A 26230-nucleotide genomic window follows, 5' to 3' on the forward strand; every position below is an offset into this window, starting at 1 on the left:
ATTTGTGTTTGGTTTATATGTATTTTCATCTATAGAGCAGTGTAAAATATACCCATATTACCATTGTGATGTTTATCCATCTGAACTGTTTATTTTTCTATTAATATTTGGCATATTATCTAGAATGAAGCAAGTCAAGACGACACATGAAGAACGTAAGTATATTACAGAAATACCAATCACTGTGACCACATTAAATGCAAATAAGAAAATAGACAAAACTGCAGTACATAGGCCTACAGTAACTATCGGTAACAACAGCTATACCAACCCCCAGGACGTGTGACATGTGGACGTGGAAGAAAGTGCACGACCTGAAACTTGGGAGTGAATATGTAATATGAGTAGTGGCAATAAGTTGTAATGACAGGTCATTTCTATAGAGTATGTTCCAGTCGCCACAGGGTTTCAGCAGAACACATTTTGAACACTATTGAAATACACTTAACTGTACCTCCTGTTGTGTAGTAGTGCAATGTTACAATGATAACCAATGACCTGCGGCATGTTGGAGATGATTCAGTTGTTTGCTGGTTGACCTGAGGACAGTGGAATCTGGCTTCCATAACAGCACTTTGTGAGCGGCGAACCTTGGTTACTGAAGGAGTGACCAGCTACTGATTGACTCTGTCCAAAATAAAGCGTGCCATTGTTCTAAAAACCAGTCCTCATATCACCAGCACACACACACTGACATTTCTGGGTCGCTGTCCTCTAAAACAGCTTCCTGTTAGTATATCATCTTATGAAATTATTGTATACATTTTCATTATATGGCTTATTTGCAGTTCTACCATTGTCAGTTAAGATTGTGTGGTAAATTTCCACAGCAAAAATAATTTAGAACAGTGTATGAGTGGTATGGGACTTGGTCAATAACCCCATTGAGTTTGTGAGAGCGCAAGCCAACTCCCTGGGAAAACCGTCACTTGTTAGCCATTAGCACCATCTATGGGTGAACCCACTATTGGCGCATTTCCACTGAGGATTTACCCGTGTTTTAACCAAAAAAACCTGACTTTTGTGGCTCCTGGAACTGCTCTAACTTGAGGCAAAGGCAAGGCCGTTGGGGCTTTTCAGGCAGCATTTACATAACAATGGCTAACTGTGAACATGGATTTACACCTTTGACGGTTAACACCTCACAAAGCAACTGTTTTGATTATGCAGAGGTTGTTGATAATGTTCTTCACAAGTCTTCACTGTCAGCCCTAGCTATGGAAACACAATAACATAAGGGTGTATACAGTAGTGGAACACTGGTGTTACAGTTGAAAAGCAGCATTGCATTATCATCATAGTATGAGGGCATATTATTATGCTTCCTAAAGCTCCATAGACTAATGATGGACCTATGAAGAACTCTACAGGTCACTTACAAATGACTGTTGGGAATTATAAACCTTTATTTTTCACTCCTTTGGAATACAAAATATTTCATTACAGAACATCCATTGAACAGGTACATTCATAATGGTTTATTACTTGTTTTATAATTCAGCACCATTGGACATTGTGTTGTAAAGCATATGCCATTGTCAAGTAGTGGCGGGGGGTCAGTTTTTGGTCAAAAAGACTGTAAAATCACCAGGAATTCAGCTAAAAATATGTTTAATTTAGGAAATAGATATATATTTTTAAAGTGATAGTGCATCAATGTAATCAAGGTATGAAATGATTGTTATTTTCAAATACAATCTCTTTTTGGGCTTAGTTGTGGTCAGAAGCTGTGATGGTGATCTCCTCCCATTCACACTCCTGCTCTGAGAGACTTAGGAAGGTGTCATAGTCAATGACATATTTATTTTTACAAATTATTATTTTAATTTTCCAAGGCAAGGCCAATAGCTCCGACAAAAATCGTCCTATGGCTTAATCTAGTTGCCTACCCCTGTTGTAGATGCTGTGAGCCAAGGATCTTTGAAGCAGTAAGTGATTCCCTCCCAGTCAAATTAAACAACAACCATGTGTCTACAGAAAAACAAAGCATAGTACAATATAAAAGCAGTTTATGTTTTATTTGGTAAAATGTTATATATTTCAACACTAAATTCCTTTTCACTCAAGTTTTTAAAAATCTAAACATTGACATGGATCCAGAATGAATTGTAACAAAACATTCTAACATATTGCTCAATATACCCAACCTTTATTCCCCCAACCAGATTTAGCTGACAGCACAAAACACCAACTAAACACAATCAATGAAAAATATACCACATCACAAATGCTAACCCCACCTAACCCACTTTCTATCTTCCTTAACCATAACAAATGTGCCACATCACATAGGCATAGTCTACCCCAATCTACTAAACACCCTCTTTTCTCTATATGTGTGTTTTATTATTAGAACTGTCAGTTGGAGCTAAAGGTGGTGGAGGAAGAAGTTGTGAAGGCGCTGTAGCTGGAGGAGTAATCCACACTGCCCCTGCGAGAGCCGCTCCTAGACCCTGTACGAGAGGTGGCCAGTGAGCCAGCCCTGGACCCCGAACGGGAGCCTGGGTTGGACACGTTGTAGGGGCTACTAATGCCCTTGGTGGACATGGAGGAGGCCTGGAGCATCTTCATGCCTTTGCCTTCCTCCACCATGCAGCTGTCCATGGCCTCCTTGTAGGAGATCTTCAGCTTGGTCTTGGGGCAGGTCAGGTTCTTGGTGTGGCTCCGTGTGTCCTGGAGCTTCTGGGCCCCACGACCGTCCAGCCAGCCTCGTCGGATGGCCTCCTCGATGGAGGTCTTCTGGCCCGTACTGGGCTCCAGCAGACCTCCTGTCAGGTATTGGAACTCCAGGAACCTCTGTCCGGCCTCATAAGGCAGCCATTTCTCCTTCATGGCCTCGGCCGCAGACATCTTCCTCTTGGTCTTCACGTCCTCGAAGCCCATGAAGGCCTTCTGCGCTGGCTTCAGCTTGGCGGCCATGTCATCGTCAATGATGCTCTGGTGCACGGCATCTTGCAGGTTGAGCCTCTGGCCATTGGTGGGGTTGATGATGCCTCCAGTACAGGCCTGGGCCTCTAGCAGCCTCTGAGCTGTAATGGTATCCACTAAGCCCCTCCGTAGAGCCTCCGGAATGGTGATCTTTTCCATCGTCTCAGTGTCAAAGATGGCCGCAACAGGGCTCCCTTCGTCAAACTCCTCTGGCGGGGAGAAGATGATGGAGATGCTGTTGAAGCGCTTGCGGACGGTGGGGGAAGAGAGGCAGGCCTGGGGGGGGCTGCTGCAGGCGGCCACGTCCTCCATGTTTCTGGTGGTCATTGTCAACTCGCTGAGGTTGCTATTGCTGGTGATGAGGTCAGCAAACTGAGGGAGAGTCAGGGTTCCTGAGCGGTACTGCTCCAGGGAGGTCTGGTCGATGATGCCGCGGTCCAGGGAGTCCTGGATGTCATACTGGGTGCCTGTCTTCCTGTCCACCACCACCAGACGGGCTGAACCATCAGAAGCTGTGATGGTGATCTCCTCCCATTCACACTCCTGCTCTGAGAGACTTAGGAAGGTGTCATAGTCAATGAGCTCCTTATTGTAGGCTTCCCTCACGGTCATCTCCATTCCAGTGTCAGGGTCCACGATCACTACCCTCCTCTTACGGAGGACGGTATTCTGGCTGCTCTGCTGAACCGTCTGCTGGGGCTTGGTCTTGTCCCTCAGGGGCAGGAGGACCAGGCCAGTTTTTGGGTCTGTGATGCACCTCTCCTTCAGCTGCAGGTAGGTCAGGTTCTCTTGGGTGTTGGGGTCAAAGAAGCCCTTGGTGTCATCTCCTTCGTAGGTCAGGATCTCATTCATCTCCTTGTCGAAGTAGCCCCTCTTGTAGGCAATGTCTACATCGATACGGTGGCTCTCCTTGGGGTCGATGATGCCACCGCTGGCTATCTGAGCCTCTAGCAGCCTAATCCCATGGCCCTTCTCAATCAGATCCTTCTCGATGGCTTGGAAGAGGGAGATGGTCTTGCCAGTGTGTGGGTCTTTGTATCCAGTGACAGCCCTCTCTGCAGACATCAGCTTGTCCTTGAACTCTTTGCCCACAAGGCCTCTCTTCCAGGCCTCATCCACAGTCAGGCAGACATTGTTGACAGGGTCGATCATGAAGCCGGAGGCAGCCTGGGCTTCCAGAAGCTCCAGGGTGGTTCCTCGTCTGAGCAGACCATCCTTCATGGCCTGGTAGATGGTCATTGTCCTGTTGTTGGCTTCATCATAGATCCCTGCGATGCAGTTAGAACCATGAAGGTAGTTCTTGAGCTTGTCCTCGATGTCCTTGCTGCTGAGCTTGCCCTGGTTCAGCTTCTGCACATCCATCTCAGACAGCAAGTTGGACTTGATCAGCTCTGTGACGGACACCTCTCCCCTGAGGCCCTGCACGGTCATGGGCTTTTCCGGGGCTGGGAGGAGCAGCATGCCAGAGGCGGGCTCAATCCTACACTTCAACATTAGGTCACTATAGCTAATCTTCTTCTCAGTGATTGGGTCCAGATAGCAGGCGGGCTTCTTGTTCAGAGCCCTGTAGAGGTCTTCGTCAATCAGGTTGCGGTCAAGGGCAAGGTCTTTGGGCAGGAATACACTCAGAACCGGGTCCAGGATTCCTCCAACAGACTCCTGGGCCTGGAGCAACCGGAGGGCTGTCTCCTTGTCCAGACGATTCAGCTTCAGAGCCTGTCCAATGGACAGCAGCTTGCCGGTGTATGGGTCTTTGAAGCCTGCACTGGCTGCTTCAGCTGTCATGAGGGCGTCTCTATTGTCTGTGTCCACCACTCCTCTGGAGGAGGCAGCATCAACAGACATCTTCTCGTTAAACTTGGGGTCCATGATGTGGCCGGTGGCAGCTTGGGCCTCCAGTAGCATTAGGGCACTCTCTTTGCTCAGAAGGTTCTTGGTCTTGGCTTCAGTTATGGACATCCTGTCCTGGGGGCCTCTGACCATTCCTGCAATGGCACCTGTTCCCTTGAGGCTAAGCTGGATGTCGACGGCCACATCCTCCACGGTCCTCTTTCCCTTCAGCAGCTGCTCCAGGGTGGCCTTGCTGATAATACCGCAGTCACACAGCTGGTGGGCGGTGACCTTACGGCGAACCCCATCGAACACCAGTTTAGACGGGTCCACAGTGACCACCTTCTCGTCTGTCTGGGTCTGGATGCTCATGGAGTCAGGTCTCTGCTGAAGCCTCCTCAACTCCCTCTCCAGGGAGTCTCTCTTCAGGGCCAGGTCTGACACCTCCCTCTCTGAGCTCTGCAGCCTGCCTTTATACCTCTCCTCCACGGTCCTCAGCTCCACCATCATACGCTCCAACTCGCTCTTCAGGGAGAGCCTCTCCCTCTCCATCTTGTCCTTGTCCGAGTCACCCTGCCTCATCTGGCGCTCCTTCAGTTCGTACTGGCTCTTCCAGTAGGTGAAGTCCTTTTGCATCTTGTCTCTTTCATCCTGGAGACGCTGTTTGTTGCGCAGCTCAGTCTCCAGGGAGATCTTGATGCGATTCAGCTCCTCTTCATAGTGACCCTGGCGGGTCTTGTCCTGTTCCAGCTGCTTCAACTTGATCAGAAGGGCGTCCCTATCAGACAGGATTTCAGTGTAGTGGGTCTGAGACTGCTGCACCATCATGGAGGTCTGGAAGGGAAAGAGAGAATAAGACATATTGGTCAACACACTCCCATATTAAAAATACCTGAATGGATAAAGACTGTATAAATCATTAGTTACACATTCCTTTCATATTAGTAATTTTGAAAAGTAGGTAACACTGTGGTCATGCGGCTTGCCCTCTCCACTTCTGGTAAAAACATTGAAGAAAAAAACATGAACACTAATGTAAGCAAAGACATATATAATGCACATTTCCAGCAATCAGCGACTGTATTGCTGTGATATACTGTAGATATCGGTGAGTGAGTCCAGTGCAAACCATGGAAGCAGTCAGGTGGTGAACATTGGTCCTCTGAGAAAATTATTAAATAATTTAGCCAGTTGATTTAGGAATTATTCATAATTAATAGTTACTAATTGTTAATGACAATACAATTGTTATTTCAGTGAACAAAAGCAAACCCATTATCTCAATGAAAAGCTGTAGAAATGACCAAACATGGTAACCTTTATTTTAAGGATCCGTAATAAACCAAGGCATTTATATAAAGTGTGTGTTCACCATTTATTAATCATTACTCCCACATTTTAAAACCATTTACTAATCATTGGTAAAGTATGTTTGCAGCACCTAATCTAAAGTGAGCGCTATTTCTGCTTTATAAATACTTTATAAATGTTTTGAGTGACCAGTGTTATTTCTCACAAAAATATGGGCATGCCATTGGTAGAAAATCCAGCAGTACCTAGTAAAAGAATAAGCACACAACACAGGATATTTAAGGAAATATACACTGAGTGTACAACACATTCCTAATACTGAGTTGCACCCCCTTTTGCCCTTAGAACAGCCACAATTAGTCGGGGACTACAAGGTGTTGAAAGCGTTCCGAAGGGATGCTGGCTCATGTTGACTCCAATGCTTCCCAAAGTTGTGTCAAGTTGGCTGGATGTCCTTTGGGCGGTGGAACATTCTTGATACACACGGGAAACTGTTGAGCGTGAAAAACCCAGTAGCGTTGCGGTTCTTGACACACTCAAACTGATGCGCCTGGCACCTACTACCATACCCCGTTCAAAGGCACTTAAATATTTTGTCTTGCCCATTCACCCTCTGAATGGCACACATACACAATCCATGTCTCAATTGTCTCAAGGCTTAACAATCCTTCTTTAACCTGTCTCCTCCCCTTCATCTACACTGATTGAAGTGGATTTAACAGGTGGCATCAATTAGGGATCATCGCTTTCACAGTCTATGTCATGGAAAGAGCAGGTGTTCCTAATGTTTTGTGCATGTGTTGTGTATATAAATGTGTGAATTTCTAGCTTACTAACATTTACAAATGTGGGAGTAATGATTAATAAATGGTGAGCAAACTGTTTATAAATGCCTTATTAATGTTTTATAAATGCCTTATAAATGTTTTATTACACACCCTTAACATAAAGTGTTACCCAAAACCTTTGTGGTTCAGAATCAGAATCATAGAAAACATTGAATCATCATATACAGTGGGGTCCAAAATGATTCGATCCCTTGATAAAGATCAGCAAAAAATACTATATAAAATAAATAATACCAATACTAAGCTATAGTGTATGCAATATTCTTTTTTAATGCTATTATTTTATACTAATACAATTTCTAAGAGAAAGAGATTTTGTTTTTCAAGTAATTAAAAATAAATATTGGTTCCCCTGTTTTCAATACTCCAGCACCCTCTCCCCTGCAAGGATAACGACACTGAGCATTTTTCTAAAATGTTTTATGAGATTGGAGAACACATTTGGAGGGATCTTAGACCATTCCTCCACACAGAATCTTTCCAGATCTTTGATATCCTTCATCTGCGCTTATGGACTGCTCTCTTCAATTCAAACCGCAGGTTTTCAATGGGATCAAGTCCGGAGACTGAGATGTCCATAGCAACATTTTGATTTTGTGGTCAATTAACCATTTCTTTACATTAAGGATGAGGTATTTTCTGCATATGCATTGTTCTTTCGAAGGCCAAAACCACCGCTGGGGTGCATGGCCAAAGATGTCTATTTTCGTGTCATATGACCATAGCGCCGGTTCCAATCCAAGCGCAAATGGCGATTAGCAAACTCCAGGTAGTGCTATGGTCAGATTACATGAAAATAGAGGTATTTGGCCCTTGTTAAGGTCAACGGCATTATGAACTTTACCAAGTACCAGGACATTTTAGCAAAAAACCTGGTTGCCTCTGCCAGGGGGCTGAAACTAGACCGCAAGTGAATCTTCCAGCAAGACAATAACCTCAAGCACACATCAAAATCCACAAAATAAATGTTAATTGATCACAAAATCAACAAGTACAGTGGGGAGAACAAGTATTTGATACACTGCCGATTTTGCAGGTTAATGTTAATTTTTATCATAGGTACACTTCAACTGTGAGAGACGGAATCTAAAACAAAAATCCAGAAAATCACATTGTATGATTTTTAAGTAATTAATTTGCATTTTATTGCATGACATAATTATTTGATCACCTACCAACCAGTAAGAATTCCAGCTCTCACAGACCTGTTAGTTTTTCTTTAAGAAGCCCTCCTGTTCTCCACTCATTACCTGTATTAACTGCACCTGTTTGAACTCGTTACCTGTATAAATGACACCTGTCCACACACTCAATCAAACAGACTCCAACCTCTCCACAATGGCCAAGACCAGAGAGCTGTGTAAGGACATCAGGGATAACATTGTAGACCTGCACAAGGCTGGGATGGGCTACAGGACAATAGGCAAGCAGCTTGGTGAGAAGGTAACAACTGTTGGCGCAATTATTAGAAAATGGAAGAAGTTCAAGATGACGGTCAATCACCCTCGGTCTGGGGCTCCATGCAAGATCTCACCTCGTGGGGCATCAATGATCATGAGGAAGGTGAGGGATCAGCCCAGAACTACACGGCAGGACCTGTTCAATGACCTGAAGAGAGCTGGGACCACAGTCTCAAAGAAAACCATTAGTAACACACTACGCCGTCATGGATTAAAATCCTGCAGCGCACGCAAGGTCCCCCTGCTCAAGCCAGCGCATGTCCAGGCCCGTCTGAAGTTTGCCAATGACCATCTGGATGATCCAGAGGAGGAATGGGAGAAGGTCATGTGGTCTGATGAGACAAAAATAGAGCTTTTTGGTCTAAACTCCACTCGCCGTGTTTGGAGGAAGAAGAAGGATGAGTACAACCCCAAGAACACCATCCCAACCGTGAAGCTTGGAGGTGGAAACATCATTCTTTGGGGATGCTTTTCTGCAAAGGGGACAGGACGACTGCACCGTATTGAGGGGAGGATGGATGGGGCCATGTATCGCGAGATCTTGGCCAACAACCTCCTTCCCTCAGTAAGAGCATTGAAGATGGGTCGTGGCTGGGTCTTCCAGCATGACAACGACCCGAAACACACAGCCTGGGCAACTAAGGAGTGGCTCTGTAAGAAGCATCTCAAGGTCCTGGAGTGGCCTAGCCAGTCTCCAGACCTGAACCCAATAGAAAATCTTTGGAGGGAGCTGAAAGTCCGTATTGCCCAGCGACAGCCCCGAAACCTGAAGGATCTGGAGAAGGTCTGTATGGAGGAGTGGGCCAAAATCCCTTCTGCAGTGTGTGCAAACCTGGTCAAGACCTACAGGAAACGTATGATCTCTGTAATTGCAAACAAAGGTTTCTGTACCAAATATTAAGTTATGCTTTTCTGATGTATCAAATACTTATGTCATGCAATAAAATGCAAATTAATTACTTAAAAATCATACAATGTGATTTTCTGGATTTTTGTTTTAGATTCCGTCTCTCACAGTTGAAGTGTACCTATGATACAAAATTACAGACCTCTACATGCTTTGTAAGTAGGAAAACCTGCAAAATCGGCAGTGTATCAAATACTTGTTCTCCCCACTGTATATCAAGGATCTGGAAATATTCTGTATGGAGGAATGGTCTAAGATCCCTCCCAATGTGTTCTCTAATCTCATAAAACATTTTAGAAAAAGGCTCAGTGTCGTTATCCTCGCAAGGGGTAGGGGGCTGGAGTATTGAAAACATGTGATCCAATAATTTTTACCCCTATCTTTTTTTAGATTTTTTCATTACTTCTTGTTAAATAAAATATATTTCTCTGAACAATTGTATTAGTATAATTTTTTTTAGCATAAAACATAGCTCAGTATTTGTATTATTTATTATATTTTGTATTAATCTTTATTAAGGGATCCAATAAGTTTAGACCCCACTGTAAATTATTTGAACTTAATCCTCCCAGTGCCACTCATTCATTCATGCAGGGTTGTTGGAATTATTTGGAATTGACCCCTCAGATCAATCAAAATACCTCTATGGATTGCTTTTGGACTTTGTCCAAATCCAACTTTAGCTTTTCCCTCTCCTTGGTCAGGTCCTTGATGAGGGCTTGGAGTTCCAGTGTCATCTTGCTGCTGCTCTGGAGCTGGACATGCAGGGATGAGATCTGGGCTTGGCTCTCTCCATCCACACTATCTCTGTTTAGTTTCAGTTGCTCTTTCTCCTGCTTCACTCCTCTCAGTTCCTCCTCCAGCCTCAGCCTCTCCTTGGTCAGCTTCTGAGTAAGGCTCTGGAGTTTCTCAATCTCTGTGGTGGCTTCATTGAGCAGCCGGCTCTTCTCCTCAATGGTTTTGTAGAGGCTCTCAATGCGGATATTGACCTCACGGACCTTCCCCTGCTCTTGGGAGAGTTGCTGTTGGAGAGCCTTTAACTCTGTAGATGCCTGAGCCAGGTGCTCCGTTGTGGCCTTGTGCTCCTGCAGGCTCTTGTCCAGAGCCTCCTGGAGAGCCCTGAGCTCCTTTTCGTACTTCCTCCCTGAGGTGGACACCTCTTCCTGCCTGGCCCTGAGGGTGTTGATGGTGGTGGTGTGTTCTCTGCAGCTCTGGGTCATCTTCTCCAGCTCAGACTCAATCCTCTTCCTGCGGGTGAACTCATCCTGGGTGGTTTTCTTCTGCTTCTCCATCTCCACTTCTAGACCGTCCACCATGGCCTGTAGGTCCCGGATGCGGCTCTGCAGCCTGGTAGCAGTTGTCTCAGCCTTGGTCCTCTCGTTGGTCTGCTTTTCCAGCTCCACTCGGACCAATTGGATCTCCTGCTCTGAGATCTTGAGCTTGTTGATGACCTCCCGAGAGGTGGCATTCCTGGTCTGCAGCTCAGTGTAGGACTGCCTGAGCTTGGTGACCTCAATCTCCAGTGCACTCCTCCTCTTGCCCTCCTCCTCCAGGTTGTGTGTGAGAAGACTGATCTGCCTGCTCTTCTCCTGGCTGCTCCTGGTGGCCTCGGCCAGCGCCTCCTTCTGCCTCAGCTCCTCCTCTCCTCTCTGGGTGACCACAGTCTGGAGCTGTATCTCCAGCTCTCTCCTCCTCCTCGACTCCTCCGTCCCTGTAGACCTCTGCTGATGGGCCTCATCCTCTGCCTTCCTCCTCATCTCCTCAGTCTGAGTCACAGACAGTCTCAACCTCCTCAACTCCTCTTCTAGATCCCTTTTATCTGCTTCCAGTCCCTCACACTGCAGTTTGAGCTCGGCCGTGTCCTCCTGTTTCTGCTGAGAAGCCTTGAGGATGGTGGTCTTGGTGACGTGGATCTCCGACTCATAGGTTTGCTTAAGGTTACTCATCTCCTGGTTGCACTGGGTTCTTACCTTAGAGATTTCCTGCTCTGCCCCACGCCTCCTCGTGGCCTCCTCTTCCAGCTGCATCCTCAGCCTCTCCAGCTCGCGCTCCTTGTCCTTCACTGCCTTCTCCAAGTCGATCTTGGACCAGTTGAGCTCGTCCAGCTCCTTCTGGCGCCGGCGCACGGCCGCCTCGTACTCTTCCTGCTGGCTTGTATAGCGCTCCTCGGCCAGCCTCTTCTTCCTCTTCTCCTCGTCCAACTGGTAGGTGAGACGGGCCAACTTGTCGTTGAGCTCAGTCAGCTGGCTGCTGGTGGTGTCCAGGCTCTCCCTGGCCACGCTGGCCTGCACGGCTGTGGTCCTCTTCACCTCCTCCATGGAGATGAGCTGTTCTTTAGACTGGGTGAGCTCCAGCTTGTAGCGGGACAGGGCGTCCTCTAAGGAACGGTTCTTCTGGCTGCGGTCCCCGATGTCCTCCTTTAGACGACGAAGCTCCTCCTCCAGCATCTCAATCTTGGTGTTCCTAATCTGAGGGTGGGAAATAGGAGGGTCGCATTGAGATGGTAGTTGACCATAACAACTGATCTAGGATCAGATTACCCTAACCCAATCGTAACCAGGGAAAGTCATATCACTAGAAATTAATATTCTACGGTCTTATTAGGAGGGAACACATATGCTACATATCGCAAACTCATTATATATATTTGTATGTGCCTTCACGCCCTTACCTTCAGTTCCTCCATGTTCTTGAGCATCTCCCCCAGGAACTTGTAATAGTCACTGGAGCGGGTCAGGAGCTCTATGTAGCGAGACTGGAGGTCAGCACCCTAGTGGGATTACAGTTAGAGTTTATAGATAAACAAGCAGACATACATTATTAGTGTGAAAACATAAAAAACAGCCACTACAACAGAGTTAATTGGAAAGGTTATTTGCCAGCATTTAGGATAATTTTTTAATAGAGCCAAATAGAAATCTAGCCAAAAAACAAGGATTACCACATTCAGATTAACATAATGGTAATGACTGACATGACAGGGCTTATGCCACCTCAGGCCTCAGGATCCCATTTACCCACATAAGCAGGGTAAAGACCAGGCCCTGTATTGATAAAACGTCTGTCCATATAACCATATTCATTATGCTCTAAAAAGCTAAACTGATCCTATTCTGAGACGCTTTATGAATACAGCCCTGACATATTTCTAACACTGTCTACTGCCCCCTGTTGGACAGGCTGCTCAATTACCTCCTGTCTGACCACAGTGGCAGGGGACTGGAGCATGGTTCTCTTGATAGGGATGTTCAACAGGGTCTCCAGTCCTGCACTGTAGGAGGCCAGCTGCAGCTCATAGTCCTGGAATGAAGTAGCACAACGTGTGAACACAGGCATTTAGCATTTGCATTGTACATGCTACAGTATGTAAGGGTTTTAGGTGCTGATGTGGTATTCAAACTGGTAAGATACTTTCAGTGACAACCAAATTGAAGGTGTTGAGAGAATGACAGGTTTTGAAAGAATGGCATTCACCTTGATGGAGGCAGAGCAGGTGTCCGCATCCTTCTGTACATCCTCCACCTTTTCCTTCTTCCCTTTGATCTCACTGTGCAGCACCTGATAGATTCATGAGTGCATTAGAATATATCAATCATACCTGAAACAACCAGTCAGTCTCTGTACTGTACAGAATTGTACAACAACATTACAAATATATATTTCTGGGATGGCTGTGCAGTGGCCTACCTTCTGTTGGTTGAGGTGCTCCATGAGGACCTGGATGTTGCTAAACTTGGCTGTCTGCAGGGTGTCCTGGCGCTGTCTAGCGTTGTCTATCCACTGGTCCACCACTCCGCTGCTCTGCTGGAAATGTCTCAGCTGTTTCTCCTGCTTCTCCAGGTCCCACACTCTGATGAGAGAGGGATGTTATTATGCCTCAGGAATAGCCTGACAGAAAACCTGAGGACGGCCGAAACTATGGACATATTTAAAAGAGATCTTAAAACACACCTTTTTAGATTTGCTTTTCCTTAGGGTGCGTTTTAGTCATTCAGTTTTTATTGTTATTCTTTAGTTTTTATCATCTTATGTTTGTTGTGTAGTAAATATTGGACATTTTATTTTTCATCGTTTTTTATTAGTTTTTTCCTGTGAAGCACATTGCATTGCATTCCATGTCTGAAATGTGCTGTATAAATCAAGCTTGATTTGATTTGATTTAATGGAGAAAAGGAGGGCGATATAGAGGGAGAAGAGAAAGAGGAACAGTTAGTCCCAATAGATAGTTAGGTCAATATATAGTTAGGTCAATAGATAGTTAGGTCAATAGATAGTTGGGTCAATATATAGTTGGGTCAATAGATAGTTGGGTCAATAGATAGTTAGGTCAATAGATAGTTGGGTCAATAGATAGTTAGGTCAATAGATAGTTAGGTCAATAGATAGTTGGGTCAATAGATAGTTAGGTCAATAGATAGTTAGGTCAATAGATAGTTGGGTCAATATATAGTTGGGTCAATAGATAGTTGGGTCAATAGATAGTTGGGTCAATAGATAGTTAGGTCAATAGATAGTTGGGTCAATAGATAGTTGGGTCAATAGATAGTTGGGTCAATAGATAGTTGGGTCAATAGATAGTTAGGTCAATAGATAGTTGGGTCAATAGATAGTTGGGTCAATAGATAGTTGGGTCAATAGATAGTTAGGGCGATAGATAGTTGGGTCAATAGATAGTTAGGTCAATAGATAGTTGGGTCAATAGATAGTTGGGTCAATAGATAGTTAGGTCAATAGATAGTTAGGTCAATAGATAGTTGGGTCAATAGATAGTTGGGTCAATAGATAGTTGGGTCAATAGATAGTTGGGTCAATACATAGTTAGGTCAATAGATAGTTGGGTCAATAGATAGTTGGGTCAATAGATAGTTGGGTCAATAGATAGTTGGGTCAATAGATAGTTAGGTCAATAGATAGTTGGGTCGATAGGTAGATGGGTCAATAGATAGTTAGGTCAATAGATAGTTGGGTCAATAGATAGTTGGGTCAATAGATAGTTTGGTCAATAGATAGTTAGGTCAATAGTTAGGTCAATAGATAGTTGGGTCGATAGATAGTTGGGTCAATAGATAGTTGGGTCAATAGATAGTTGGGTCAATAGATAGTTGGGTCAATAGATAGTTAGGTCAATAGATAGTTGGGTCGATAGGTAGTTGGGTCAATAGATAGTTGGGTCAATAGATAGTTAGGTCAATAGATAGTTAGGTCAATAGATAGTTAGGTCAATAGATAGTTGGGTCAATAGATAGTTAGGTCAATAGATAGTTGGGTCAATACATAGTTAGGTCAATAGTTAGGTCAATAGATAGTTAGGTCAATAGATAGTTGGGTCAATAGATAGTTAGGTCAATAGTTAGGTCAATAGATAGTTGGGTCAATATATAGTTGGGTCAATAGATAGTTGGGTCAATAGATAGTTAGGTCAATAGTTAGGTAAATAGATAGTTGGGTCAATATATAGTTAGGTCAATAGATAGTTGGGTCGATAGATAGTTGGGTCAATAGATAGTTAGGTCAATAGATAGTTGGGTCAATATATAGTTGGGTCAATAGATAGTTGGGTCAATAGATAGTTAGGTCAATAGATAGTTGGGTCAATAGATAGTTAGGTCAATAGTTAGGTCAATAGATAGTTGGGTCAATATATAGTTGGGTCAATAGATAGTTAGGTCAATAGTTAGGTCAATAGATAGTTGGGTCAATATATAGTTGGGTCGATAGGTAGTTGGGTCAATAGATAGTTGGGTCAATAGATAGTTAGGTCAATAGATAGTTGGGTCAATAGATAGTTGGGTCAATAGATAGTTGGGTCAATAGATAGTTAGGTCAATAGTTAGGTCAATAGATAGTTGGGTCAATATATAGTTAGGTCAATAGTTAGGTCAATAGATAGTTGGGTCAATATATAGTTGGGTCAATAGATAGTTAGGTCAATAGATAGTTGGGTCAATAGATAGTTAGGTCAATAGATAGTTGGGTCGATAGGTAGTTGGGTCAATAGATAGTTAGGTCAATAGATAGTTAGGTCAATAGATAGTTGGGTCAATAGATAGTTAGGTCGATAGATAGTTGGGTCAATAGATAGTTAGGTCAATAGATAGTTGGGTTAATAGATAGTTAGGTCAATAGATAGTTGGGTCGATAGGTAGTTGGGTCAATAGATAGTTGGGTCAATAGATAGTTAGGTCAATAGATAGTTGGGTCAATAGATAGTTGGGACAATAGATAGTTGGGTCAATAGATAGTTAGGTCAATAGATAGTTGGGTCAATAGATAGTTGGGACAATAGATAGTTGGGTCAATAGATAGTTAGGTCAATAGTTAGGTCAATAGATAGTTGGGTCAATAGATAGTTGGGTCAATAGATAGTTAGGTCAATAGTTAGGTCAATAGATAGTTGGGTCAATACATAGTTGGGTCAATAGATAGTTAGGTCAATAGATAGTTGGGTCAATAGATAGTTGGGTCAATAGATAGTTTGGTCAATAGATAGTTAGGTCAATAGTTAGGTCAATAGATAGTTGGGTCGATAGATAGTTGGGTCAATAGATAGTTGGGTCAATAGATAGTTGGGTCAATAGATAGTTGGGTCAATAGATAGTTAGGTCAATAGATAGTTGGGTCGATAGGTAGTTGGGTCAATAGATAGTTGGGTCAATAGATAGTTAGGTCAATAGATAGTTAGGTCAATAGATAGTTAGGTCAATAGATAGTTGGGTCAATAGATAGTTAGGTCGATAGATAGTTGGGTCAATAGATAGTTAGGTCAATAGATAGTTGGGTCAATAGATAGTTAGGTCAATAGATAGTTGGGTCGATAGGTAGTTGGGTCAATAGATAGTTAGGTCAATAGTTAGGTCAATAGATAGTTGGGTCAATAGATAGTTGGGTCAATAGATAGTTAGGTCAATAGATAGTTAGGTCAATAGATAGTTGGGTCAATACATAGTTAGGTCAATAGTTAGGTCAATAGATAGTTAGGTCAATAGATAGTTGGGTCAATAGATAGTTAGGTCAATAGTTAGGTCAATAGATAGTTGGGTCAATATATAGTTGGGTCAATAGATAGTTAGGTCAACAGATAGTTGGGTCAATAGATAGTTAGGTCAATAGATAGGTCAATAGATAGTTAGGTCAATAGAGTTGCTGGATACTAGCAAAAATGATCCACTACGAGGGCATAGAGGCGATTTTTATGAAACATCAGAACTGAATATGAATCATTGCATGGGTATTGAAGAGTTTGTGAGAGTGTATGTGAGAAGTGTATGTTTAGAGATCTAAGGGTCCTCACCTGCTGTCGATCTGGGTCTGGATGCGTCGCCAGCGGTCAGACATCTGGGTCACCAGGTCAGCATACTTGGACAGGTCCACATCACACTTGTGTAAGGAGGCTGAGATCTGACTGTTCACGTGTACTGCATTGGCCAGGTCACTCTCCATGGCCTTCAGAAGGTCTCTCTTATGGTCCAGGTCAGACTTCATTTGCTGTAGTGGAAAGACAACAGGCAATGCTCAAGACACACTATTGGACACTGATACTAATCTTGGCAAAACATACTCCCTCTCACAGTTCTACTACACTAATGCACACTAGAATATTGAATTGCAAAAGACCACATAAAAAATTCCGAAGCAATATATACATATATTATTTGGCAATATTACACAGCTCACAATCAGAATTGATTGACAGATACATTAACTAATTGACAGATATAAATTGACAGCAATGGTGATTGATGGTGTGTCTGACCTTGAGTGTGGCCCTGTAGCGCTCCAACTCGTTGAGATCCAGGGAGGTGGTCTCCTTCTCAGTCAGACGGGCCTCGTGGACCTTGATGACATCCTCAGCCTGGACGAGGCTCTGGAACAAGTTCTGCAGATATGACAGTCTACCAGGGAACACATACACACAGAGACCACGTTACAACACCATCTCAATAAACAAGACATTTCAACAGTGAAATATCAAACAACACCACAACAAACTATAACCATTTCACACAGGTGAAACATACCCTCAATAAACATTTGCTAACCAGTTCGTTTTCTCAACCACTTCTTAACATAGGAAGAAGACTAGAAGGTAGAAGCTCCTGTGAGAGCCGTACCTCTGGAGGTAGGCAGAGGATAGCCCCTGCAGATCTCCCAGTTTCTGGTTGAGGAGGTCCAGCTCTTTCCTGAGGAACTTGGCCTGCTCCGAGTCTGCTGCTGTCCCCTCCAGCTGCCTCACCACCCTCTCCCTCAGCCTCAGGTACTCATCACGCACACCGTCCAGGTCATGGTGTATGCCCTGAGAATCAGGAACAAGGGTTAGTCCATGTAGAATAGGTTGCATTTAAGATTATCAACATTATTCAATGAGAAAGACACAGTGGCCATCTACTGGCTATGTTTGAAAACTTTAAATGAATCCAGTATTCCAAAACACAATTGGATAGGATTGACCACACAGGTTCCCTTACATTGTTTTCACCTATCCAGTCATGCTATCTCAGATATTACATCAAAGACAGGAGGAAGAAATGCAAAGTTTTATGTTTTTCATAGGCCCATTTCCTCTATTGAATCTCTGGTGTAGCTGCAGTTGCATACCTCCAGATTCAGGAGGCGCTGTGAGCACTCCTGCACACTGTTCTCCCCCAGGGGAACATGGAGGTGGTGGCTGAGGCCTGATTCAGCCAGCTCCAGCCTGCGTCTGAGGGCGTGGAGGTCACTGAGCAGGGTCAGGCTCAGGGTAGAGCCCTGGGTGGAGGTGCTGGTCTTAGTCACCGATGTCTTGGTGATCTTGGTGGTCTCAGCTTTGATGGGCGGCTCAGGCTGGACCACCGGCTTGACCACCTCCACTTTGGATTGATCTGTGAAATGAAATGGAACCAATTTGAATTTAGTGGAATTGAGTAGCAATACGTATTCATATTATAACTGATATCCAACATAATCTGAGTGATTTCTTGGCAAACATCTGTAGCAATTGGGGTCACAGTATCCACTGGTTATTCAATTAATTCCCTTAACCTTCCTGTCTCTAATAATTCAGTTGAACTGATGTAGTTTGTACTGTAGACAGGGAAGGCGTTAAGCCATCTAAGAAGCTCCACTGGGTAGACTAGGCACCCTAGGACTCACTGTATGTAGGCAGCCCTATGACCAGTGTGTCATAGTGGGTCTGGGCTCCAGTATACTGGCCCTCCATCCTCTTCTTCTCATCCTCTCCAAACATCTCAGAGCCGTGGCTGTTGCGGAGGAACTCCTGGTAGTGAGTCTCCAGACTCTTAATGATGTTACGGTACTCCTCAGGACGCATCTGGGACAGCTAGAAAAGAGAGCGATGGAGAGGAAGGAAGAGTGAGATTTACAACTATTGTGGGCTAAGAGGGCTACTCTTAAAGACGGCCAAGGGGAGAGAGAGAGTGCTCATTAAACATCTACTTACTTCTTGTTGTGGATTAAAAATATAGAGATGTTAGAGTTAAACAATGTCTAAAACACAAATACAACGTTAAATATCTCCAAATGGTAATGTATTGCCACCTAAAACCTTTGTTCCTTGTTTAAATTGTGAGGGTATCTCTATTGATTTGTGTGACAGATTTTCTGCAGTGTAAATCATAGTCTTGTTTAAGGCCTTACCATGGTGAGGGTGAGGGAGTTGATATGGTTGATGTCTTTGATACAGTACTGCCAGGAGATGAGGCTCTTGATGTTGATGTAGAGCTGATTCCAGATGCCCATGATGGCCTCATAGTACTGTTCATTCCTGCAATACACAAAATAAAATCAGTTACTAATCTGTAGTGTGTCATAACAGTGTAAAGTCAGTTCATATATTCTGACACCAGATTTTATGAAATTATTAGTATGTACTGTCATTTCATTTTCATGGCACTGTTATTTAGCCCATTGAAATGGCAGTAATGTCATAGAGCCAGGCAGTGTGGTTGTCGAGGGGGTCTTACTTGTTGGCCATTCCGATGCTGAGGGGGTTGGGCGGGGGGATGAGGAGGCACACAGAGGGGATCAGCATGTCCAGACCTCCAGGACCGGTCACGTGCCACTTACTGCGCTGGGAGTTGTCCTTCAGGATGCCCTCGTCCCCCTTTAAGATCCCTTTCTGTAGGACACACAGAACACATGCAAAACAGTGTAAACTCACTACTGTTGCGGATCTTTTCTGTGCAAATATTGTATGTGTGTGTTGGGGGTGGGTGGGGTGGGGGTGGTAGTATTGTAAGAATGTGTATAAGCGACGTCAGTTCATGGGTTAACACTTTAAAATGTATGTGTACGTGTGTGTGAGTATCTGGTGTGTGTTTGTGTGCTGACCTGGTCCTGTTTGAAGTCACACAGGGCCTGTACTATAACAGCACTGCTGCTCTTTTCTTCAGGGTTACGTGGTCTCAGCCTCACGATGCTCTTGGACTTATTCACCAGGTGCTTCACCTGCCTCTTATTCTCCATGACCCTCTCCTTCTCTCTCTGCATGGGGACACACAAACACACAGGTCATATAAAGGTCACAGAAAAGGGACGTTGTCACATCTCCTCCCATTGCTCCCCTCCGGCGCTCTGATTCGCCGGTCTACTGAGCCACCGGTCTGAGCGCACCACCTCGGCAACATCGGAATGGAAACCCAACGCACCCTAATCACCTCCAGCGCACCTGCACCTCATCATCTCATCACCACCCCTATTTAGCCCTGGACTGTTCAGTGTTGTGTGATTGTTAGTGTCATGTCGTGTACTCGCTCTTTGTTGTTCTCTTGCTCAGTGTTAAGTAAACCTTTACATTGTTGATTCCTGCTTCTACGTCCTGCCTCTTCGTATCCTCAGTACTCGTCACAGATGTGTCCTACACTTATCCCTGAAGAATATGGTACCACTATTTTAAATAACTTTAACCATCCTAAACAGTTGTTATATACCCTATGTAATTTGCATTATCTTGTGCACATTTCAATTTCTAAATCATGCCATGCAAATAAGTGAGGGAAGGAGTTATCCTCAATAATGAGTAGCAAGGAGGGCAAAGAGGGGTATCTGCAAAAATGCTTGCTAATATGCATCATACTCATATCAACTATTTGTTGATAATATGATAGTTGTGGGAGAGATCCTATATGGAAACATTCTCAGGTGTCATTCAGTGTTAGGTACCTCAAGGTTCTTCAGGAGCTCAGTGAGGTTCTCCAGAGGTGTTCCTTTATCACAGGTAAACTTCTTACGGATGTTCTCATGGTCCTTCTGCAGCTTGCTGTAGGTCTCATTGGCCTCCTTGAAGAACTGCAGTAGAGAGGGAAGTTTAATAGAACATGAGATACAGATACTGTGAGCTGTGTGTGTGTGTGTGTGTGTGTCTATGCACACGTTTGTGTGTCAGCGGGTGTGTGCACCATTCTGTGTGTTTACTTGGCTGTAGGCAGCGTTCTCCTTCAGGTGGACATGAATACACTTGGTGATCTGGAGCAGCCAGCTCCACTGGGTCTGCAGAGTGTCCATGTAGGCCTGGGGAACAAACACCAGTTAGTTAGCAGCAACTTCATGAATATTGTAGAACAAACTCATGTTACCACTTCACTACTTAAAGGGGAGCTAAGCGTACGTTTACAAAATTCCAGTAACTTTCCCAACATTTTCCTAAAGTTAATGGAATTCTGCAAACCTAGCTAAGGGTACAGTGACTCTCACCTCTATCTTGTCTGAAGCTGGGTGATTGTTCTTCAGGAGACCATCCACTTTCTGCTTCAGTTTGTTCAGCTCCTTCTCTTTCTCCTCCAGGGCACTCATCAGTTTCTGGGAGGGAGAGACAGACTGTGAGTAAACATACAAAAGGGCTACTACAGTATAGGTATGCATCCCAGATGGCCCTTATTCTCTATACAGTGCACTAAAAGGAGTGCACTAAATAGGGTATAGGGTGACATTTGGGTCGCAGACTAGGAGGCTTATCTCCTCATGGTTACCAGTGCGCAGACCTTGATATTCTGCTACTTCATGTTCATTCGTAAATAGCAGAGTGAAAACAAGACTTTGGAAGTGCGATAACACAAGACTACAGTAGTGAGTCCACTGAATAGATACATATCATGTCAGCATTGTAAGGCCTTACGGAGTAGCTCTCCTGTTTCTTGGGGATGTAGACGTCAATGTTCTTGTCTCCCCAGTCGAACACCAGCTCCTCCTCCTCCCTCTCGTTGACCCACATGATGGCCCTGGAGATCTCCTCAAGGATGTTCTGCAGCTCTCTCAGCTGGCCCGTACGAGCAAACGACATTTTCTGACAGAGGAGAAGATTAACCAAGATGAGCACAATGAGGCTAGTGAATACAACTATGAAGAAAGGAATGATCAAATAACTTTATTTTGTTAAATTGTTGTTAATATGGACTCATACCTGCAGACTGTCCCATTCTTGCTGCAGGGAATGGAGGCCACCCTTGTCATCCTTTTGGGCCTGAGTAAAGACACACAGACGATTAGTAGGACCAGACGTTTTTCACGACTATGTTACCTGACCAAGGAGCACTTGTTATAGTCAACACTATAGTACGTACCAGTTCATCCCTGGCGCGATCCACCTCTTGGCTCCTCTGTATAGAGCTGTGGAACTTCTTCTGGTTGAGGATCTGTTGCTCGATGGTGGCCGCGTCCTCACCCCACGGAGACGTCTCGATCAGACGCTGCAGACAGATATACAGGAGATACAGCTTACTCTATTTTCTCAACAACACTGAGTCTAAGAAAAATCATGGCACCAACATGTATGAAGTTTTGCTAGTATTTACTCAATAATAGCTTAATTACATTAGTATTACTGAATAACAACCTCTCTGCTTCAGGATTCATAAAAATAAGTATCATTTGGTGTCATGTAGTAAGCAATTCTATTGAGTATTTTCTGGTTAACACCAGTTCCATACCAGCTGTAGGACAGTGATAAAGTGCTAGCGAAACCAATGATCTGTTTGTGTGGAAGGCTGAACAAATGTGTCCTTCCTAAGTCTATTCTCTAGATGGCAGTAAATAACCGTTAACTGATCAGCGTGTCTGTCATCAGCAGGAAACTATTCCAACTATTCCCCCTGTAGAGTTCACTCCAATCCACTCAGCTTTGATAAGAAAAAGGGGCGAGTTCTGCTCAGTAGAAACTGGCTGGGGGTGGGTGGGTGGGTGGCCAACCACCTTGACCCCAGCCACCCAACCAACTCCACCCCAGCCAGTTTCTACTGCGCTTCACACACCCCTTTTCTTCTCTTCTTTCTTTGATTTTCTTTCCCCACCTTTCTTTCATACATTTATGGCTGGTAAGTTGTAGAAACACAAATGTGTGTTTGATGAGCGAGACTGTCGGAGTTAATAGACTTTGACCTCACTTTTGAGAGAGAGAGAGAGAGAGAGAGAGAGAGAGAGAGAGAGAGAGAGAGAGAGAGAGAGAGAGAGAGAGAGAGAGAGAGAGAGAGAGAGAGAGAGAGAGATGAGAGAGAGAGAGGAGAGAGAGAGAGAGAGAGAGAGAGAGAGAGGAGAGAGAGAGAGAGAGAGAGGAGAGAGAGAGAGAGAGAGAGAGAAGAGAGAGAGAGAGAGAGAGAGAGAGAGAGAGAGAGAGGAGAGAGAGAGAGAGAGAGAGAGAGAGAGAGAGAGAGAGAGAGAGAGAGAGAGAGAGAGAGAGAGAGAGAGAGAGAGAGACTTGCCAATACCTTTATTGACTCAACGTGATAGAGAAAGAGAGAATGTACTGTACTCAACATGCAGTGACAAAGCCAGAAAGACACAGAGAGAGGGGAAAAACTCTGTGCGATGAGGAACAAGGGAAGATCTCTGGTGAGATAATGATAGGGAAGGGGTGAGAGAGAGGAAGATGAAGGGATAGGGAGAGAGGCAGGGAGTGGTGTGTGTGAGTGAATTAGTTGGAAGCAAGGCGTGCAGGGTGTGTTCTCATAGGCATGCAAGTGATCAGTCATGTCCCATAATTACATGAGTCAGGGGTGAGTGTCAGATTTCACACTCCTCTCCTTCTTTTCCCATGTTTCTGTCTCTCTTGCTCAGTCTCTGTTCCTGTCTTCCTCGCTCTCGTCTATCTGTCTCTCTCTCTTTCTGAGCGTTCATGTTTTGGCATTGTGGTGGTTTGTGTTCCAGCAGGTCAGATTCTGCGATAAGATGCGTGTCATGCTCCAACTTCCCATCACACACACACTCTCTCACACAATTTCCTACTGCTCTATACCGGTTTAAAGCTTGGAGATGAGGATGGTATATTGTCTAGGGGGTGAGTTCCAGAGTGATGAAGTCATCAATTGCACCCTATACAATCACCTTGAGGGGGAATCGCTAAATAAATGATGCTGGTTTTATAATACCTTCTGTTGGCCGATCCAGGAAATGGCATCAGTGTAGGTCCTCCCTCTCTCCTCCCAGCCAATGCTGCCTTTGTTCTGTCTCTGGGTCGTCCCACTGAAGGAGGAGATGATCCCACTCTGCATGTTCTGGAGCTGCTGTATGCTGTAGGGAGGGAGAGACAGGAAGTGTCAGACATGAAAGATAAGAGGAGATTTGTCCCATCTGTTTTTAAGCACAAATGTAAAAGAAAACAAATATGCAAATACATTTATCAAATACACACAAACACACACTCTTTCTTTCTTTCACACACACAAACACAGATGCATTCTTTCACTCCCTCTCTATCTCTCTCTCACACAGACAGCTGTCCTTGCCTCCTGATGATGATATCATTGGGTTGTCTCATTTGCTGCAGCTCTATGGCACATCCATTCAGCTGGTCTATATTCTCAGCGGACATAGTCATCAGCTTGTCCACCTCCACTGCTGGACCACCCTGGGGGAGGACAATCATATGGTCAGTACAACAATACACACACACACAACCCAGTACTGTCAACATACTCACACTGTCCACAAGACTGCCCAGTAAGCTACTACAGATCCACTACCTTATTTGACCAGTTTCTCACAGCAGGAAAATAATCCTACAGCAACAGGAAATGTGAAATATTATGTGAATCCTGCTGTGCAGGAAAATTATGTGACAACTAAGTGATCAAATTAAGATAGCAGGTCTGTAATAATGGCCCATTCATGAAGAAAAAGGCAAAGAGCTCTTTTCAATTTAGTAATTCTAGTGAGATATTGGGATGCGTGAGATATTATCAGTCCAGCTGATGACCACAGCTGCTACCGATGTTGCATCAACACAGATAAACCTGTTTCTGTTTACATAGAAACATCCCAGACTTCAATGTAAAAAATATGGCTTCATATTTGTAAGTGAAAGATCAGTTATAACGCTGAAGCTAAACCAATTTAAATTCTGCTCTTCCACAACCAAATATGGTCTTGTGTCAGTGTATGTGTAAGTGCAGGCATGCGTGCATAAGTGTGATTTCATCCATAACTATGCTTTGACCTATGTAGAGCACTTACTGCCTGGAGAATCTGCTGTGCTCTCTGCAGGTACTCCTGACACTGGCCTTGCAGGAAGGAAGCTTTGTTTTGGATGAGCTGCACACTAAACATTACAAAACAAGGAACACACCATCAAAATGTGTTATATTGTAACACACAGCATCCATTATAATAACTTTCGTAATCTGCATTATACTAATATGAACAATATTAACAAGGTAGTTGACATCATTTGATGACATCACTTCTTGAGCAATAGCTGGGGGAGGATCGAGTTAAAAGTGTGTGTGGTGTGTTGAACATTTCCAACACATTTCAGCTCTTGAACACAGCTCAATGGATCTTAATGTATTGGCTCTGACCCAGAATATGTGTTGAGTTGAATAATGTCTGTGATTGTATTCTAGATAATGTAACCTAGGCTATTGAAACCCTATAGAATAAGGGAATTGACCACTATTGTGTGACTGTAGTTTTATCATCTAAACATAACGTAAAACAGCACTTTATAAGTGTAAAATGCTATGGATATATCATACATTTGATTCCTCAAATCAACGACCATTGATTTCAATGTATTTAAATGTGTAATTAAATGTAATGATAATTAATAAAGCTTTTAAATAAACAGTGAATTTTCTGGGTATTTAATGATCTAATTATATAATTAAAAGATATGCTGATACAATAGACTATTATTATGTATTTGACAAAACAGAGTTTCATTCATTTTCATTGTGCATATCTTTAATGAATGGTCTATTCAACACTTATCTAAAACAGTCCAGGTTTATATTTACACTAGAGCTTGGGACTATAAGGTTCTATCTGCAAAAAGATGATTCTGAGATAATTGGCATTAAAGTTCCAAACCCTATAGGTTGAATGGTGTCAATTGTTAAAAGTAGTCCTTGTTCATAGAATTGTATGGTTAGTTAAACTTTGAAATCAATGTTTTTTTTTTGGTATACATTTTAAAGTGAAAAATCAGCATTATGTCAGCATAATTACATTACCATGGAATTACCATGGAATTGCCCCCTGTGCTTTATTTAGGCTAACTGTAATTCTGCATGTAAGGTACACATTACATACCTTGCTCCCCCTCCGTAGCCCGCTCCACCTCCCCCTCCGTAGCCCCCTCCACCTCCCCCTCCGTAGGCCCCTCCACCTCCACCACCTCCCCCTCCCCCCATGGAAGATTTGGAGAAAGTTTGTGAATAGATGTATCCATCTCCATATTCTTGTTGATAGCCGTTTCCACCGACGAAGACCTGGTTGCTGTCATTCCTGGGAATGGTGAAACTGCCGCTCGTCAGGTCTGGTCGAGAATTAGTCCTCCGACTCATGGTCGGAAGTCTACTTTGAGAGCCGTGCATACTCATTTCCAGTCCTGTTTATGATTTGCAATTCTGTTAAAAAAAGGTAAATGGTATTGGAAGAAGTGTAGTCCTTAACGTCAATGGAGCTCGTCCCTGCGCGCAACCTCGACGACGTCTCCTGTAACGCAGATATTGTACTACTGA

General features: G+C 43.9%; 1 protein-coding gene across 2 annotated transcripts; it reads right to left on the reverse strand.

The window, feature by feature from the left end:
• Positions 1 to 1382: 1382 nt before the first annotated feature.
• Positions 1383 to 26230, reverse strand: LOC311098742 (desmoplakin-A-like). 2 transcript variants are annotated; one of them, XM_084139288.1, is made up of 24 exons: positions 25800 to 26230; positions 24723 to 24807; positions 23996 to 24117; positions 23639 to 23780; positions 21839 to 21964; positions 21679 to 21738; positions 21394 to 21561; positions 20973 to 21077; positions 20694 to 20789; positions 20442 to 20567; positions 19611 to 19763; positions 19244 to 19398; positions 18918 to 19044; positions 18414 to 18600; positions 17880 to 18142; positions 17396 to 17577; positions 17038 to 17176; positions 16576 to 16769; positions 12972 to 13134; positions 12759 to 12842; positions 12477 to 12584; positions 11956 to 12054; positions 9926 to 11752; positions 1383 to 5592 (listed from the first exon to the last, which is right to left on the reverse strand). In XM_084139288.1, the coding sequence occupies exons 1-24, from the start codon at positions 26087 to 26089 to the stop codon at positions 2359 to 2361; spliced, it is 8235 nt and encodes a 2744-aa protein (XP_083995414.1). In that variant the 5' UTR covers positions 26090 to 26230; the 3' UTR covers positions 1383 to 2358. The 2 variants fall into 2 exon arrangements, with proteins under 2 accessions (XP_083995414.1, XP_083995415.1); XM_084139289.1 differs by having other exon boundaries at positions 11255 to 11752; positions 25800 to 26219.

This window comes from Coregonus lavaretus (genome assembly GCF_964263955.1).
Source record: "Coregonus lavaretus genome assembly, chromosome: 23".
In the NCBI taxonomy this organism is placed as follows: Eukaryota; Metazoa; Chordata; class Actinopteri; order Salmoniformes; family Salmonidae; genus Coregonus; species Coregonus lavaretus.